The 18,333-nt window shown below is 44.3% G+C and overlaps 2 protein-coding genes across 3 annotated transcripts; one reads left to right on the top strand and one right to left on the bottom strand.

Annotated features, from left to right (window-relative positions):
• Positions 1-2,195: 2,195 nt before the first annotated feature.
• LOC101786748 (protein NRT1/ PTR FAMILY 8.1) lies at positions 2,196-6,499 on the bottom strand. Of its 2 annotated transcripts, XM_004970899.3 has the most exons (4): positions 6,099-6,499; positions 5,767-5,921; positions 4,910-5,639; positions 2,196-3,221 (listed from the first exon to the last, which is right to left on the bottom strand). In XM_004970899.3, the coding sequence occupies exons 2-4, from the start codon at positions 5,867-5,869 to the stop codon at positions 2,390-2,392; spliced, it is 1,665 nt and encodes a 554-aa protein (XP_004970956.1). In that variant the 5' UTR covers positions 5,870-5,921; positions 6,099-6,499; the 3' UTR covers positions 2,196-2,389. The 2 variants fall into 2 exon arrangements, with proteins under 2 accessions (XP_004970956.1, XP_004970955.1); XM_004970898.2 differs by lacking the exon at positions 6,099-6,499 and having other exon boundaries at positions 5,767-6,092.
• A 2,707-nt stretch (positions 6,500-9,206) lies between these two features.
• On the top strand, positions 9,207-18,333 carry LOC101775983 (probable histone acetyltransferase HAC-like 3; the record flags this gene model as incomplete). Its single annotated transcript, XM_022826857.1, is given in 12 exon segments — positions 9,207-9,438; positions 11,062-11,161; positions 12,768-12,940; positions 14,062-14,167; positions 14,467-14,710; positions 14,792-14,971; positions 15,083-16,056; positions 16,369-16,644; positions 16,722-16,997; positions 17,744-17,872; positions 17,964-18,164; positions 18,255-18,333. Coding segments are annotated over 10 exon segments (2,620 nt in total), but the record flags the coding sequence as incomplete, so codon positions are not given.

Genomic DNA, 18,333 nt, shown 5'->3' with positions numbered 1-18,333 from the left:
CACACTCCAGATCTTCAGGAGCATAAAGGAATATTTCATTTTAAATTGAGGCATCCTCCCATTTCAATTATTTGATAATGGAAATACAAGAGTTTGCGAGTACATGAATGGAAGGACGTAAAAGGAGGGAAAAAGTCCGGGCCCTAGTGCTAAACCTGATTCAAGCTAGACACCTAAGGACACAGCCGTGCCAGGAGACTCCCGAGAGTTTTTAGTTACAGGTCACATGACACGTCCAGACTAATACATGGGACCTATGAAGGCAAAGAGTAGCACAAGGAGTATAAAGGAATATAAATCTTTTTTAGTAATAGCTTTAGATCTAAAAAAATTACCAACCGCATTCTAGATCTTTATTATGGGTATAAAGGAATATAAAATTTTTAGTAATAGCTTCAAAAGAATATTAAAAATACTGGCTTTGCAAGTATAAATAATCAAGCTTTTATAAAGTATTAGCCTAAAATGAAATTACTCTAAACTTTCATCAGTGTTCAACCTCATATAACAATTGGCAAACATGCGATAGGAACAAACATTATAATAAAAAAATACGACCCACCAATTGTCTACACGATTCTGCAACATTTCCACATGGGCTTCTAAGTCAAATGGTTTGTAAATGTCATCTTTGTCTTGATCAAGAAGAGGTTTAACCTTGTCATCGAACACTGCTCGTGCCTCCGCAAACTGCTCTTTCCCAATGAGATATGAGATCTGTGCTTGGTAAAGGGAGCAGAAAATACCCGGGTGGGGATAGAACTTCTCACCCTGAACCTTGGTCAAGAATTCAGCAAGATAAGAGCTCATCCCAATTCTGATCGACAACAAACAATTGACAGCAGCCACACTGGAAACATACAAGTGTGTCAGCCCCAAGTCCATAGAGTATGACCATTTAACTGTTAGTTTGACACAAGCTAATTATTCTACGAAAAGAACACATTGCTGACAGTATGGAGTACAGCTGCATGGCAAAGATTAAGGTGAAAAATGCAATTACCGTAACATAATACAGTCAGAAGTTCTTGTAATACTAGCAAGAAGGCAACCAAATTTAAAAGGGGTCCCAATTTAAAATTGGTATTCATTGGAGCAGCAGGAACATGCTCAATCCTATTAACTCAGAAAACACAGATTGCATTGAAAATGCGTAGCAAAATCTTATTGGATTGATAATAATTCATCTATCCTGGTCACCAGTGACCCACGGCTACATCCAGATATCAATAAATTGTATATCAATCAACTGAAATCGAAAAAAATAATATTAAAAGTTTAAAACTAAGCTGCTCCTTACTGTATACATGCTGTAATAAGTAGACTTACATATTCTGCGCAGCAGCGGCACTCTGGAGATTGACGCCGGTGCTAGCGTTGGCTGCATCACGCTCAGTCAAGACCCGGGCCATGGCATCATCATCAATTGCCATGGAGGCGGCTGATGTGGCGGTCGTCACGTGCCCGGAGGCGGCGGCGGCTGATGTCACGTTCGGGGGTGTTTGGGAGGAGGGGGTTAAATTTTAGCCCCCGTCCTATTGAATGTTTGGACACTAATTAGGAGTATTAAATCTAGATTAATTATAAAACTAATTACACAACCCCTAGGCTAAATCGCGAGACGAATCTATTAAGCCTAATTAGGCCATGATTTGACAATGTGGTGCTACAGTAACCATTCACTAATGATGGATTAATTAGGCTTAATAGATTCGTCTCGCGATTTAGCCTAGGGGTTCTGCAATTAGTTTTGTAATTAGCTTATGTTTAGTTCTCCTAATTAGTATCCGAACATCTGATGTGACAGGGCTAAAGTTTAGCCCACTCCTCCCAAACACCCCCTTCGTCTCGTTCCCGGCGGCGGGGGTAGCCGCCAGCTGATCCCCCTTCCTCTTCTCTATCCCATCGTCTCCATTGCCCTCCATACTGTTTGCTCTCCTCTCTTCTCTCCTGGTTATATCGAGACGGGACGTAGGAGCCGAAGCCAACGGCGCCGCGACGACAAGAAGACTGCAGGACGTGATTGTTTCTAGATGGAACGGTTTCGGTTACGACGTTTGGATTGACTCGTGGGCTGGGCCAGCGATGACTATTTTGTACAGGCTTCCGTCAGCCCAACCAATTTAGGACAGCTACAGCCCACATAGTAACGAAACGAACCATAAACGCATCAGGCAGGCCTGCTGTACAAAATATGGGCTCAATCAGTGAGGCTTTATTCGCCTGGGCCAAGCCCAGTCATATTATGCTACAATGGCGTTTTTCTGTTTTCCCCCGGCCCGTAAGTTCCGTCACCATTTCCAGTGTGAGATCGATGTTTCAATGACACCATTGGAGGCCAATTGATAGGAACGTAACAGGCGATTAGGTGGTGATCGTTAATCCTAAGCTAATCCACCGTCTTCTTGTAGGTGTACCACCGCGCGATGAGCAGGTAGACGCCGAAGTTGCCGATGCAGAGCATGGCGAGGAGCCAGAAGAAGTTGTCGAGGTGCGCCCGGTTGATGTCGTCGGGGATCCAGCCGTCCCTCCCTCCCCTCGCCGTGGCGCGCGCCACCACGGTGACGAGCGCCGAGCTCACGTAGTTCCCCAGCGCGAACGACGTCATGGAGAGGCCCGAGCAGAGGCTCCGCATCGCGTCGGGCGCCTGGTCGTAGAAGAACTCCATCTGGCCGATGAAGGTGAACACCTCCGACGCGCCCACCACCACGTACTGCGGCACCTGCCAGAAGATGGACATGGGCAGGTACGCCCCGTCGGCGCCCGTGTTGGTGTCGTACATGCCGTGGCGCGCGATGACGCGGCGGCGCTCGACCTCGAGCGTCCCGGCGGCGAGCATGGCGGCGGTGAGCACGACGAGGCCGACGCCCATGCGCGCCAGCTGCGTGAACCCGCGGTCGTGGCCCGTGGCGCGGCGGGCGAGCGGGACGACGACGCGGTCGTAGAGGGGAACCCAGAGCATGACGCTGAGGGTGTCGAAGACGGAGAGCACGGCGGCGGGGACGCGGAAGCCGCCGACGTAGGGGTCCAGCGTGTCACCCTGGAGGATGAAGGTGGTGGTCATCTGCGTGTACGCCGCCGCGAAGATGATGCCGCTCGCCCACACGGGGAGGAGGCGGAGCACGCACTTGAGCTCCTCCACCTGCGTCACCGTGCATAGCCGCCACGGGCTCGGACGCGCCTTGTCGCCCGCCGTCTCCACCGCCGCCTTGTCCAGGAACCTGCAGGGAGTTCATGAATTTACATGAATGATCACGACAGATCATTAGCCCACGTCATTTGATCGAGTGACTCTTTGTTTCGGTAAAAGATGCCACGACAGCTAGTGTCCAATAATGCACAAACTCTAATTCCTGTAGTAGTCTGGCGTGCTCTCCATCGGTCTGATAATGATGAGTGCTACTGCTACTGCTACACAGAGCACTGCAAAAAGGAAAAAGGCATGGGCGAGAAAGCGAAATGGAGACGATATCATGCGTGCACTGCACCATTTTGTTGGCATGCACACGACAAATCTGCCGCGGTGCAAAGCAATAAACAATTTGGTAGTATGAATTTGAGCGATCGAGCTGCACCGCGACCGACTGACCGTGCACGTACGTCCCCGTCACGTCAACAGGAAGCCCGTCGATCGGAACATGGTGGCCGGCACAACACAAGTTGGCGCCTAGCTAGAGGAGCATCTTTTTTTTTTCAAAAAGGGAAACTGAGGAGCATCTTTTAACTGTCAGAAAAATTGATCCAAAATGATGCACCCGACTAGCGCGAAACTGTGGCCGATGTCACAGAGCACGGTGTCACGTTAGGTCCGCTTCAAGTAGCTTATCATGTCAATCTTTTGATGACTAAGGTACACGAGTGGACGCAAATAAAAAAAGAACTACTACCTATGCTTTAGACTAAGGTAAGTGACCAATGGCCTGGCTCGACTTCTAAGGATTTTAAGTTTTCTGATTTATATAATTATTACTAAACTAATTTCACCAGAGTGTACTGAACATTTTCGATGACTTAAAAAAAAGTATTTTCAAAATTCATGTAGAGTCATCGAAAATCCTAATCTTAACACTTGATTTTTTTTTTATAATTGTTGGGTTACTTCATTTTAGAATTACAATTACTTCACACAGGAGTTAAAAGCCATTTTTTATAGTGTTCCAAATCTACGAAACCTTTCTTTATCTCGAAATTGGATTGGTCAAAAATCGAATATTAATTAGAAACTCCATCCTGAAACGTCTGATGTTGCCAACTTGCCATAGATGCTCTCTTTCTTTTCACCACATGGGACATGGAGGAGAAAACAAAGTAGCTGGATATCCATTCAGATTTGTTCACGTACGGTTAGATTCTTCAACAATGACATTGGCTAATATATAGAGATGGTTGTAACCCTTTATTCATCATGGATCTCTAGGGTTCATGCCCCCGCGTGTATTCATTAATGAAAAGGGAATTTCCTTATATGCCACCAAGAAAATTTGCAATCCCTCATATGCCATGCTATGTATATGACATGTGGGACCTTCCACCGTCACTAATAATGGCACGTAAAGATTTCGAGTTTAACCAGATCTTTAGGTGGTAGATGACACACCCATCAACACCAAGCCACCTATGAGAGTTTTCTTAATCTCAATATATGTTCGTTTAATCTCGTAAGGATAGTTCTAAAAGAACGTTCATAAGGTAGGGTGCATGTGCATGCGCACATGCGAGCCTTTTTGTGCTTGTACATGTGTTTGAAAAAAAAAGAATCAAAGAATAAATGTGTTCATGGTTTCTCGCCAAAGATTATTTTATAGTTGGAAAAATAACGCTCGTATATATGTACGAATACAAAGAGAAATTACGGCTGATAATATTCCCTACATGCAATTTGCATGTACTACGTGCAACGACAACTGACCTGAACTGGTCGGTGTGCGCGAGCCGGCGGCTCCCCTGTATCGCGGACATGCCGTCGTCGGCCTCGTACTCGTGCAGCTCCGCCGCGTCGTCCGGCGCCTCCACGCGGCACTTCCTGACCGCGGCGACGACCACCTGCGCGACCCTTGAGATCGGGCTGCCGCCCGGCGGCTGGTGGCTCTGGTACGTGGTGGTGCCGGCGAGGAACACCGCGACGGACACCACGCTGAGCAGCGCCGGGATGCCGTAGCCGAGCCCCCAGCTGACGCTGGACTGCACCCACACGAGCACGGTGCCGCCGACGAGCGATCCCACGTTGATGGACATGTAGAACCAGTTGAAGAAGGAGCTCTGCCGGCGGCGCTCCGCCTCGTCGGCCTCGTCGAACTGGCCCGCCCCGAACGACGTGAGCACCGGCTGCAGCGCGCCGCCGAGCGCCAGCAGGTACAGGCCCGCGTAGAACGCTGCGCTCTCCAGCGCCGCCGCCGCGCTAGCCGCGAGCACCGCGTAGGCCACGACGGAGATGACGAGGAAGAGCGCGATGGTCCAGTACCTGCCGAGGAAGGCGTCGGCGAGGAATGCGGCGACGAGCGGCGTGATGGAACTCGTGCCCAGCCAGTTGGTGACGCCGTTGGCGGCGGCCTTGCTGCCCACGTGCAACCGGTCCTTGAGGTAGTTCACCAGGTTCGTCGACACGGCGAAGTAGGCCGTGTACTGGAAGCAGTTGTTCGCTGGTGACCAACCACACCCCACGCACAGATTATTAATTATTAACAGCACAAGGTTGAGATGAAACCATATATATTTGTATGTATTTAAACAGATGCCAGGGAAAGAAAACAGGTTCACGTATGTTACCGAGGATGAAGATGCAGGCCCAGAAAACCCGGCGATCCCTCTTGGACGTCCGGCGATCGGCGGCGCCGCGCAAGGCGTTCGATTCCACGGCCTCCACCTCCATGGTTTTCAGCGGCTCAGCTGAGATACTTCCACAGGTGCAAATCGAGATGGCTCTGACGGTGGCGAACAGAATTTCAGAAAACAGCAACATCAGAAGGTGAATAGACCAGGAATCAACATGAAAATGCTCCAAATAAAACTTTTGTTATCAATCAATCACATAAAAACAGCAGAGATTCTTGGTGTTGATCACGCGTAAATCCTGACGTATAACGGTTCAGAAAACAGACCGCTAATTTGCCTCGGGCCGACCGACGACCGAGAATGCGCCTGTTTCCAGCCTCGCTCAGCCAACGTTCTTGATATTTCAGCCCAGCGCGCAGCTCCTATCCACGAGTTTCTTTTGCTCTGCAAGCGATGGAATGACTGGCGGCTGGCGCTGTGAAGCAACTTGAGAGTGAGACTGGGACTGGTGCGAGCGAGCGCAATGGTGACTGGGCATGGGCTGCAGAACAAGAGGACTCGCAGGATTATAATGGCAGACGACCGGGCACCGTAAAGCTGATGCGTCACAGGATGCCGTGCCTTCGCTGGTGACTGCGAGTCAGACAGACAGTAGGGCCGGCTCCGGCACGAACGCTAGTAGGATATCCAGCAAGCATTCCAGCGGCAACTCGGCGAGAATTGGAAATGGTCTACGGCTACGCTGCTCGTGCATGTGCTTCTCAGAGTCTCAACTCTCGCAACACATCCTTGGGAGTTATCAGACATGGAGGCAGGCCCACACGAGAGCGATGCTCCCGTATTTTAGTCTAACCAAATGCGTGATCTTTTTTTTAATTGAGGAAGTGATGTTTTTTTTTCAAGAACACCAAATGCGTGACTTGTTTATCTAGGCCTGTTCGCTTCAGCTTATAAGCCGGCTGAAAAGCTGAAACGACTGATTTATTGTGAGAGGAAAACACTGTTTGGTGACTGATAAGCCGGTTGAATAAGCTGAAGCGAACACGCCCTAGATCTATGTTTTTTTGACAAAGGCAATGCATTAAAATTAACAGCAGAGTACATGTAGGGAGGGAAAGATCATCAGATGCATACTGGAGAAGCTCATCAGAACATAATGGAGCCACAATATTGTGAGAACATACTGGAGAAGCTCATCAGATGCATGCGGATGGATAATTTGAGACATGGATACCTGTACACCATGCTGTTCATTTGGCAAAAGATCTAGATCTATGTTTAGGTTCGGCCAATGCGTGCTGGTGACGAGTGCTCGCTATCTGATAACAGACTGACAGTACTGGATTGCTGTTTTGCCTGCGATCTTCGCCCTTCGCCTTTACTTTAGTGCCCACTAGATTCTCTTCCTTTTTTTCTTCAGACAATGTGCCTGCCTACAGGGCTTCGTCATGTACTCTGTGCCCTCTACATTCCAAGTTCACCAGGGGCGCACCGTGCCTTGCCACTGCCAAAAAAAAAAAATACGGAGCATTTTCGCAGGGACCGTACCGCACGGAGGTAACGCATCCGCTGGCCCGGGCGACCGGCAGCGCCGCAGCGGCCAGCCGCGTCGGGATCGGCGGCGCCACCGTGTTCCCACGAGCCGTACAGGCTCCGAGCGCTGGCGCGCTGCGGCCTGCGGGCCTGGACCCAGAGGCGAGACGCGTGTGCGGTGAGCCGCGAAGGACGAGTGCCCACTGCCCAGCCAGGCCGCTACCGCACAAAGCTGTGGTTCTGCGGCCGCGCGAACCACGTGCGCGGTGGTCAAGGGGTGACCGCGCTGCCTGGAGCGGGGGCAGGGGATGTTTGCCTCTCCCGCGTCAGGTCGCCGGTGAGCCGGCCATGCCCCATTGCGGCCATGCGTTGGGTTCACGGAATTTCAGGGGCGCTGCAGCCTGCAGGAGACGCTGACGGGACGTCGGCGGCAGTGGATATCCTACTTTTTTCTTTTCTTCTTTCGCGGGAATCAATCATGGTGCATGGGGAAATTGGAAGAAACGGCGAGGACCAATAATTTGCGCTTTCCGGGTGGGACGCGTCACGTCGTGCCCGCCGGTGACGGTGATCCTTTTGCTACCCACAAAACTCCAGTGTGTGCGAATGTGTCACACTTTTTTCCCCCTGTGTGTTTGTCTCGCTACGTGCATATAAAAACCATGGTGGTTGCAACCGATGCAACGTGGATATTCATATTCGCCATTTCTTAAAGAATTTTAAGAAACCTCGAAACGAAAAGGCACATTGGCTCCCTACATATATTTCTAGAAGGTATATAGCTTTTAAGGCTAATTATGGCCCAACAAGCTTTGGATGACAGTAAACGGTCTAATAAAACAATAGGAGCAACATAGTAGATTCAACACATGAAACACTAGATTTACATTTCTTATAATCTAGTTCAACATTCTATAAGCTGATATTGAAACGGTATAACTAAAATTTTGAAGTAGTATATCTAAAATGGTAGACTAAGGTCCTGTTTGGATACCCCTATTAAAGTTTAACACCTGTCACATCGTATGTTTGGATGCTAATTAAGAGTATTAAACATAGGCTAATTACAAAATTAATTGCACAAATGGAGTATAATTCGCGAGACGAATCTGTTAAGCCTAATTAGTCCATGATTTCACAATGTGGTGCTACAGTAACCATTTGCTAATGATGGATTAATTAGGCTTAATAGGTTCGTCTCGCGAATTAGCATAGGGTTATGCAATTAGTTTTACAATTAGCTCATGTTTAATCCTCCTAATTAGCATCCGAACATCCGATGTGACACTATTAAAGTTTAGCACCTTGCATCCAAAACACCCCCTACTACATTCAAAATGTCGATACTTTTGCTCCGTTATTGATATAGCTAGTCATCCCAAAAATTATCACACTGCTACTCCCCGCTTCTTCCGTGGTAGCTGGCTTGTTCCCCACCTCATGTTTATCATCTACTCCCTCCGTCTCAAATTAGAGGTCGTTTTGGATTTTTTAGTTTATAAGTATTTGTATGCATCTAAATATAGTGTATGTCTAGATGTATACAAACACCTATAAACCTAGAAAATTTAAAATGAGGATGAAGGGAGAAAGTTCATGTTCATTCACATCCATCTAATTGTTTTTTTCTCCATCCCATCCTAGTCATTTATCTACTATAAATAGCATCAATTTCCAATATTATGGACATGATTCCCGCCTTAGAACCGTTCTGGGCCGCAGCGCTGGTGCGGAAGATGGGCCTCGCGTGGTGCTTTCCATCTATCTATTATGAGTTACACGGGCTAACATCCTCTAAGAAAAAAGGTTACATGGGTTACATGTAGGATTTCAAAGTTTTGGGCCGGAGGAGGGAGAGGGGCGTACGGCGTAAAGATTTCCGGGGGGAGACGACGCGGAGGAGCGATAGAGAAGGGCTTTTCTGAAAAGAACGGAAAATAGTTAGGACGAGAGGGGAAAAAAACCAGCGAAGAGGAAGCAGGGGATCGAAACCCTAGGCGCGGTCGGCGGCGCGCCGGAGTCCGTACACCGGGAGAGTGATAAGCCTCACGTCCATGAGCGAGATCCGGTAAGAGGGCACCCTCTACACCATCAACACCGTGGAACCCAGCTCCAGCATCGGGCTCAGAAACGGTAGGATGCCTGCGTCCCTCGCCCTCCCTCTATTCTCTTCCTAGATGGCTCGGGGTACTCTGTTGGGGCAGCCGGAGAGGCCTGGGACGATGCGTCAGGGTTATGGATTCACTCCCGTTTTTCGTTCGGGTTAGGTTTTGGAATTTTCCTTTTCACGATTTCTGTTAGGTTTTCAGTCTTTTCACCCACTTGCAATTTTTAATTATTTCGTAAACTAGGCGGCGTATGGATACTTAATGCTAAAATGTGTACTGAATGTTGCGCTTGCGCAAATTATGCGAACTTGCAAAGATCGTGGTTGGCTGGAGCTTCTAGTACATGTTTTTGAGTTGTTGACATCTTGTTAGCTTGCACAATATAATAGCACGATAAGCTAGGCACATGCTTTAATACAGTGAAAATTGCAGTAAGTTGTGCAGGTTATGCATGTCCTAACGACTTTCCGAGCTAGGCTTGCACATTAGTTGGTTATATGGAAAGCCCTCTTGGTTTTGCCCATTCAGAATAATCCTGCTCCACTTGCTGGAGTTTCATTGGCAGTACACACCTTTTCTTCAAACTCCTTTGTGCCTAAAACTGTAAGCTGAAAGGGCTAGGAACCTCTGCCACCTTTGGGATGTCTATTACACCAAAAGCGAGAACGGAACGTGTTCCAGGGTCCCACTACGTTTAGTTGCCGTGCACTTAAGTGTTGACAAAAAAGGCAGATGTTTTACTTTTAGGCCCACATACTTCAGATCCAAACTATATCCCTTGTTTGAGATTTTTGCTTCTACTTAATGCCATGTGCCTTGTGTGCTTATTTGTTGTATTTCCAAGAGACGGTAGGATTGCATGTTTTCTCGCACACATCTGTGGCCAAGCTGTCAATCGATTTGCTTCTTTTTGGTAGTGACAAGTGAGCAAAGGCTGTCTTCTAGGCATGGGTCTGTCTTCCAGATCTATTGTATGTTGAGATAGGTGTATTTTCTACCAGTTTTAATTGCTTCTTTTCCTAGTGACCAGCGGGCAAAAGCTGTCTTCTAGGCATGGGTCTGTCTTCCGGACCTATTATATGTAGAGATAGGTGTATTTTCTACCAGTCTTAATATAGTCAAATCCATGAGAACTACAAAGTCGCATGCAGTGTACCTTAATTCTTTTCTGGAGGAAATAATAAACTTTAATAGCATTTGGACAGCTACTAGGTTTGGATCCTATATTTATTTAGTACTTATCTATCTGATCCTTTTTTAATTTGAGTAATATCCTTATCTAATGCCAGCATATTTGAGTAATATCCTTCAAAACCTTTTCAATTTATACAATGTTGTTGTCTAGCCTGCCTAGATGGCTGCCTGAACCCAGTTAGGTTTTAAGCATGATGTCTGTCTTGAGACTAGACATTTCAAAAAAGTGTACAGCAAGCAACTTACATTTGTTTTGTTTGTCCTTGAAGACACCAAGAGTTTCTCTTGTATGGGAGGCTTATTGGCTTTCGTATTCATAATTTTTCCCTGGAGCTTTGATTAAAACAAGTTACCTGGAGCTAACTTGTATAGTTCTTTTAGCTCAGAAAAGTTTTCTTTGTTCTTTTCCTTTGGGTCTACTCTGATTGTATTAACAGGCCACCTTTTGTTACAGTTCGTTCATTTGGAACTGAAGATCGTAAGAAGGATGGCCAGCAGATTCCTGCCAGCAACAAGATATATGAGTAAATACTCTTTAGAGGAAGTGATATAAGGTAATAGTTATAAAATAAAAAAAGATGCCTCTTAAGGTTTAAATTTATGTCATTGTTACTATTGAACAAAAAAGTTTGCGAACTATCTTGCCTGGGCTATTTATGTAAGTTGTGCCATCATTGATTTGGTATATGTCATTCCTTGTGCTCAGAATTGTCCATTTTGCCTTGGCTATTTATGTAAGTTGTGCCATCATTGATTTGGTATATCTTATTCCTAGTGCTGTTCAGTATGGTAAACTTCAGAATTGTCCATTTTAATCTTATTCCTTGTGACATGTGTTATTTTAATTGGACAAAAAAATGACTGATGAATCAATAGAAAATTGGCCAGTTGTTAGGTAATGCCTGCACAAAATGCTGACATAATGGTGTGCCAAAAGCTAATCGATTACCAGGCCCAAATCCAGGCCATCAGCCCATCCGACTACTCGACCCACCCAGCCCATCGAAGCTGAAAGCACATGAATTTGAGCATCCGATCAACCCCCTCTCTCAGATCACAGCTGTGCAATGCACAGGCCCGTGTCCTGCCGCTACATGGCTGACGGCTCTCCATCTTGGCCACCTCCTCTGCCCGGCCACATATTATCCGCACACAACTCTAGGAAAAAAAGAAAATAATCCGCCCCATCCTGTCCACTGTTCGCACCCGCCAAAAACACGTCGCAAACATGTTCAAAACCTCCCAAACAAGTTAATTACTCATTACTATAAAAAACGCGATCCCAAACAAGCCAAAAACCTCCCTCAACTACTCGAGCTCCAGGTCGGGTATTGGCCTTGAGTCCGTCAGTCCGGCCGCTGAGTGGACCCCACTGCCTTGACTTATTTCCGCTCTCTCTCTCTCTCCTCTTCCCCTTGTCTGACTCTGACCGTCTTGTACCCATCTACACCGCTGATGGAGAGGCCAGAGCGCCAGGACCTGCCTGCTGTATCTCCATCATGGGAGAACTAGGTAATGCCTTTGCTCCTGATCCCTGCCCGGCATGTCAAGCTTGTTCCGATCCGATCTGGCACGGTGGCACCTCTCACCACAGAAGTCCGGGCACCGTATGGCTCCCCTAGTTGGGTTTTCTTGGGTTCTTGTTTATTTTCGTTGGGAATCGGCTCACGATGGATGCCTCATGCCCTTGCCCTGTTTGGTTTGCCCGATCTTGTAGTGTTGTTTTAGAGTATTTTATAATTGCTAATATCGTTTGATGGTCAGAAAAATACAAAATAAAAAATGATACTGATAGTTGTTGAATTGGGAGTTATAGATGCATTCTGAAATCCTTATGTTGTCTCTTTAGTAATTGTGCAGTAAAGCTTGCTGTGGCTTCCTGGTTGGCCAACAATTGGTTGCAATGTATAGCACCTGTGGCATAGGAGAGTCGATGCGGGCCGTAGTATATGCTCAGAGCATGCTCCTTGTGTTCTTATGTGTGATGTTTACCTGTTTTAGGCAATTTGCTTCAGACCAATGACTGTATATTCTGTTTCTATTATGGCTTATCGTCTGCTGCTTTGCTTTGCGTTAGTGATCTGTCTCTTGTCATCACTATGTGGGTGCTAGCAGCTGCTGATTGATCTCTTAATGAAATGATGAATTTCTGCATTTCAGGTGAATTCTACCAGCATAATGACTCAAACCCTGCAAGGGAAAGTTATGGCCTCCAATGCACCGAGCAGCTTTTCTATTCGGCAACAGATGTCACCGAGCGATTTTGATATGCTTCAGCCGGATAACATGGATCAGTCTACCTCTCCGATTCGCAGCATTGTCATTCAAAAAATGTAAGTTTGGAAACCACCAACATCCATAGTTTGGAAACCACAAAAAAAAAATGTAAGTTTTGACTTGTAAATGACTAGATGCTGTTAATATGGGCGCTTGTTGTGAACAAGCAATAATGTCAATACTGGTACATTCTAGGAATTGACACATCTGCTTCAATGCATTTGATTCTTGGAATGCTCATAAGTCATAATCATGCTTGGTAGATATATGTTCATATTTTTTCCCCGAACACTATACAGTTGTGAACAAGCAATCATATTTTGTCTATGTGAGCATACATTGTTCCGTGGTTCTGTACTTCTGTGAACATAAATGCAATTTGTTCATATATTGACATCTAAAGTATGTTGGCCATACGTTTGAAATTTGGTACTTCAGAATCATCTATTCTTTGAGTAGCTCCAAGCGATTGGCTGGTGTATTTTCTCCTGTGGGCAGAAAATTCAGGGGAAAAAAGCATTATGAGCTGTCAATTTCCAGTGGAATTTTGTATGCAAGTATCTGATAGCAGCAACTGATACTGTTTCTGGTATTGTACATGGTTCACCTAGGTAGCCTGCATCATATACTCGTCTATTATGCTTTCATTTTGAACTGTTACAAGGCTGATGAATTTTTTATTTTGTTTGTATTTTACTGATACAGCATGGTCAATCTTATACTTGTTAGATTACTGTTACACTGTATTTGTGATGTGAGATGTATTTATTTGTATCTAGCTGCACATTTACTTGGTTCTTGTGCAATTTTACTTGATTCCTAGTACATATAAACAATTTTGTGAGTTAACTCTCAGTACTATTGGGTTGTTGAAACAGAGATGATTTGGTTCATTTTTATCTATTTTGGTGTACATCTTTTTTTCCTGCATAGTTCAGTAGGTTAAATTTTTTTTCAAGTAATAGTACTAGAAGTTGGTTGAACAGAGATGCTTTGGTTCATTTTTATCTATTTTGGTGTAAACCTTTTCCTGCATAATTCAGTAGATAAAATTTCTTCAGGAATTCTAGAGAATGTCTCGAAAAGAGATATTGGGCTCATTTGCCCCGTTCCTTTCCTTTTGCCAGCATATTTTTTTAACAACAGTATTTTCTGATGCTTCTTTTCTTCTATCCAGTGCAAGTTGCTTGGGAAAGAGGGAACTATTTGCTAAATTCAGCCCAGATTACCTTCTGAAAATTTCAAGAAACATTGACGAATTACTCTACAGAAGTGCTCCAAAGGTTAGTGCCGCCATGGAACTACAGTACATTATATAGCATGCTAAAAATTTAGGTCCGATCCTTGCTCTTCTATTACATCACCATATGAAATGGCTACATGTTTGACTGAGGCTAACTGATAATAAAATTAGCTATTCTTGTACTTTGTCCTTTTTTTTTTGCTTCAGTTGCATATTTCATGTCACTGTTGCACCTGTATAATTATATATATGCCCAATTAAGTTTTTGTTGTAACTGCATAACTAAATATCTTTTTAGTTTATAATGTCATGCCAACACCTAGCCCTTTTCTATATCAGGTCCGTTACATGGATCTCGACACTCTAGAAGCTAGGGTGGATGCTTTGCTCAGTTCTGTATCGTATAGAAACCACAGAGATTCTTGGGTATCTTCAGCAGCTGCATCGACAAAGAATTTACATCAGCTGCCTGGGATACAGATGACGGACTCTAGTGTCTATCATGATGTAGTTGCCCCTGGTTTTACTAACTTGCCTGCACGTGCAAGAGACGTGCCTACACATACTATGTTCACTTCTCAGAGTAAGTTAGGATGATGAGTTTTACTTTTATCTCACAACATGCCTTTAAATCTATGATTATTTATTGGTTATATTTTTGCAGGATATTTACCACATAATTACAATGTGGTAGCTGCTAATTTTCCTCTTACAGTGAGGCCCGAAAGCTTTAGGACCACCATAGTTTCTCCATGTGTATCAGTGCCTCCAAAATGTAGTTCAGGCCTTGGTGGGACCGCCAGTGATGGATTGCCAAATGGCCATGTAAAGGACCATTTTCCAGGTAAATTATTTGCGTCCGTTGTTTTACATATTTGATTTGATTGTAACCATTTGCGCTTCCCATATTTGGTTTGGTCATCACATCATAAATGATATGGGCAAATTTCGCCAGGTGATGCTCATCCTGTTGATAGTCCAATATCATCCATGTCTGGGAGTTCCAGTCCTTTATCAGCCGTGTGTGATCCAACCACAAGTCCCAGTGCAATGATAAGATCGTCGATGGACTCTGTCTCTAAAGCATCTGGACAAAAACTTTCTGCAGGTTCTGATGTATATTCCACTGGTGAAGGACAATCATTTCAACAACATAGAGAATATGAGAGAGAGTTAGATGGTGCATGGAGCCAGCCAGTAGAGCTGTCAATTCAATCAAATAGGACAACTGAAAGGCATGAATTGTATCTCAAAGGAGAATGTCATCTTGACAGATGCATGGAAGTGGAAGGGAAATATTGTCGTGTGTCAGACTGTGAAGATTTGTGCAGGGAGAAATACTCAAGTTTAAGCACACCCAGGGCCCAGTACCAGTGCTGCTTCATGACAGATTGTGATCCTTGTGACCCTGAGAGAGAAAGAGTTGGGAGATCTGAGCAGACATCAAATAGCACAGTGTCAAAGCCATCTTCAACTGTTTCAGATGAATCTTATGGCAAGCGTCCAGCAAAACGCCTGAAAGCTGATGTTCCCAGTCTTGTCAATGTCAATCAAGCAGAGAGTCCAAAAGAGCAAAAGCCTGTTGTGAATGAGAATCATGCATATGGTGAAACAGTACAATCAGAAATCACGGAATTACCTACAAAGTCACCTTGCAGTTCGTCAGGTGACATTAATGCTGACACCAATAATACGCTAGAACAGGGTAGTGAAGATGTACATAACATGGATGTTGTTGCAGAAGAAGAATTGCACTGTGTAAAGGGTGACATTGAGATGAAAGACTCTAAGACTGTTGCATTGGATCAGACAGCGAATCAGGTCAATATAAGTTCCAGGAGAAAAAGAGGGGCTTCTATACTTTACGCATTAACTGCTGAGGAGCTTAGAGATCACTTGAGTAGTCTAATAAACCAGCATACTTGTCTGGTGAGTGAATATATGGACCTCCTGTGTTTTCTGTAACTCTGAGTAGACTTGATTCTTTTTTAATCCTGTAGCATCAAACATACTATGTTGCCAAGCAAATCGGATAGTTATATATTACCTTGCACATTATGATATAACTATCTGATTGCTTGGGGACACAGTATGTTGATGCTACATGATCAAACAAGAATCTTGCATGTGATGGTTAAGGTTTTGTTTCATTCAGATTGGATCAATTCTATCATTCAGGATTTTAACTATTTATTTAGGGCCATAGTTCACATCCCTCATGATTTTCCTTTCTTTTTTTAGAGCAAGGTGATATCTCAAGAAATCCAATTAATCGAAGGCTTGCCTGATCAGAATACATGCAGTTTCTGTGGGATGGAGAGGCTTCTTTTTGAACCACCTCCGCGATTTTGTGCTCTCTGTTTCAAAATAATAAATTCTACAGGGTGCTATTATGCTGAAGTTGAAAATGGAAAGGATAAAACTTCTATTTGTAGCAAATGCCACCATCTAAGCAGTTCCAGAGCTAAATATGTGAAGAGATTCAATTATGCTGAAACAGATGCTGAGGCTGAATGGGTAATGTTCTTTTCATCTCTTGAGCTATCCTTATGCACTCATTAAATACTCATCTTTTGCTGACTGTGCCATTTCAGTGGGTCCAGTGTGACAAATGCAAAGCTTGGCAGCATGAAATCTGTGCTCTTTTTAACAGAAAGTGTGAAGGGGCGAAGGCTGAATATACTTGTGCAAAATGTTTTTTGAAAGAAAAAGATAGTGGAGACATTCATGCACTGGAGTCATCCACTGTTCTTGGAGCACGGGAGTTACCAAGAACTAAACTAAGTGATCATATTGAGCAGAGGCTTTCTGAGAGGCTTGAGCAGGACAGGCAACAGAGGGCAAACGCCTCAGCAAAAGGTGCTGAAGAGGTAAATATCTGAAACTTCGAATGACATAAGAAACTAAGGCTCATTCATACCTGCTACTATTGAGTTTATACTTAAGGATTTTACTTCTAGTTATATTGAACCCGTAATCTTATTTCAATTTTCTGTATATGTGTGTTCTACGGGGTCTTTCTTATCCTTGTTAGGATCAGATACAAGTGTTAGTCCTTTTACTATAATTTTCAATGTACTTCAGTAATTCAGCACTGGAAATTTGTCTGCACTTGAAATGCTGTCCTTTGTCGTTGTTGGCAATGCACATTTAATTGGTCTTGATGATGCGTGATAACTGTATTTATTTTGTAATATATAACAAATAGGCTTCTTTTCATATTTTCTTTTCCTTTTTGACTATCAGTATTAATGTATTTTTTAGATTGTGCTGTGTTTACATTTCATTGGGCACCATGAAAGGATGGTCAGCACACATAATAGTTGACACAATCAATTTTTTTACCCTTTATTTTGATGTAGCTATCCAGGTCGTAGAACTATTCTGTCCATAACTTAGGAAGTTTAGAACTTTGGAGAAGATTGTGATCATTGATGCTTTTTTTAGGAAGATGATCATTGATGCTTATTCACATCTTGACTCCACATGCTTTCTTAGAATTATCAGACCATTGATGTTGGCTGTATTTAATTTGCTTTAGTCTCTAGGAATTGCATAGCAAACTGATGTCAGCTCCGCGTAAGGTTTATTTGACTTTTGTCCTTGGTGCTTTTAGGTACCACGAGTTGAAGGTCTTGCAGTTAGAGTAGTATCTTCAGCTGACAGAGTACTGCAAGTTCAACCTCGTTTTCATGATTTTTTTAAACAAGAAAAGTATCCTGGAGAATTTCCATACAAATCAAAGGTACAGGATGGTTGGTTACTTGGTCAATAACTTTTTTAGGAGTTTAGTGGATAATTATATCTATCTTAACTGACCTATGTCTTTTCTATAGGCAATTCTCTTGTTTCAAAAGATTGAAGGTGTGGATGTTTGCCTGTTCGCCATGTATGTACAAGAGTACGGTTCAGATTGCCCATCACCAAATCAAAGGCATGTTTATCTTGCATATATCGACTCTGTCAAGTACTTCAGGCCTGAAATCAAATCTGCAAGTGGGGAGGCTCTCCGTACTTTTGTCTATCATGAAATTTTGGTATGAGAATTGCAAATCACCAAACATATATTTGTCTGCCTGCAATGAGATTATGTTTCTTGAGTTTGATCATTATAATGTTTATCGTAGATTGGTTATCTGGACTACTGCAAGAAACGAGGATTCGTAAGTTGTTCCATTTGGACTTGCCCATCTACGAAGCGTGATG

Source organism: Setaria italica, chromosome V (assembly GCF_000263155.2).
Source record: "Setaria italica strain Yugu1 chromosome V, Setaria_italica_v2.0, whole genome shotgun sequence".
Taxonomy (NCBI): domain Eukaryota; kingdom Viridiplantae; phylum Streptophyta; class Magnoliopsida; order Poales; family Poaceae; genus Setaria; species Setaria italica.
Note: the sequence above shows the minus strand (reverse complement) of the source record. Positions and strands in the feature narration are given on the sequence as shown.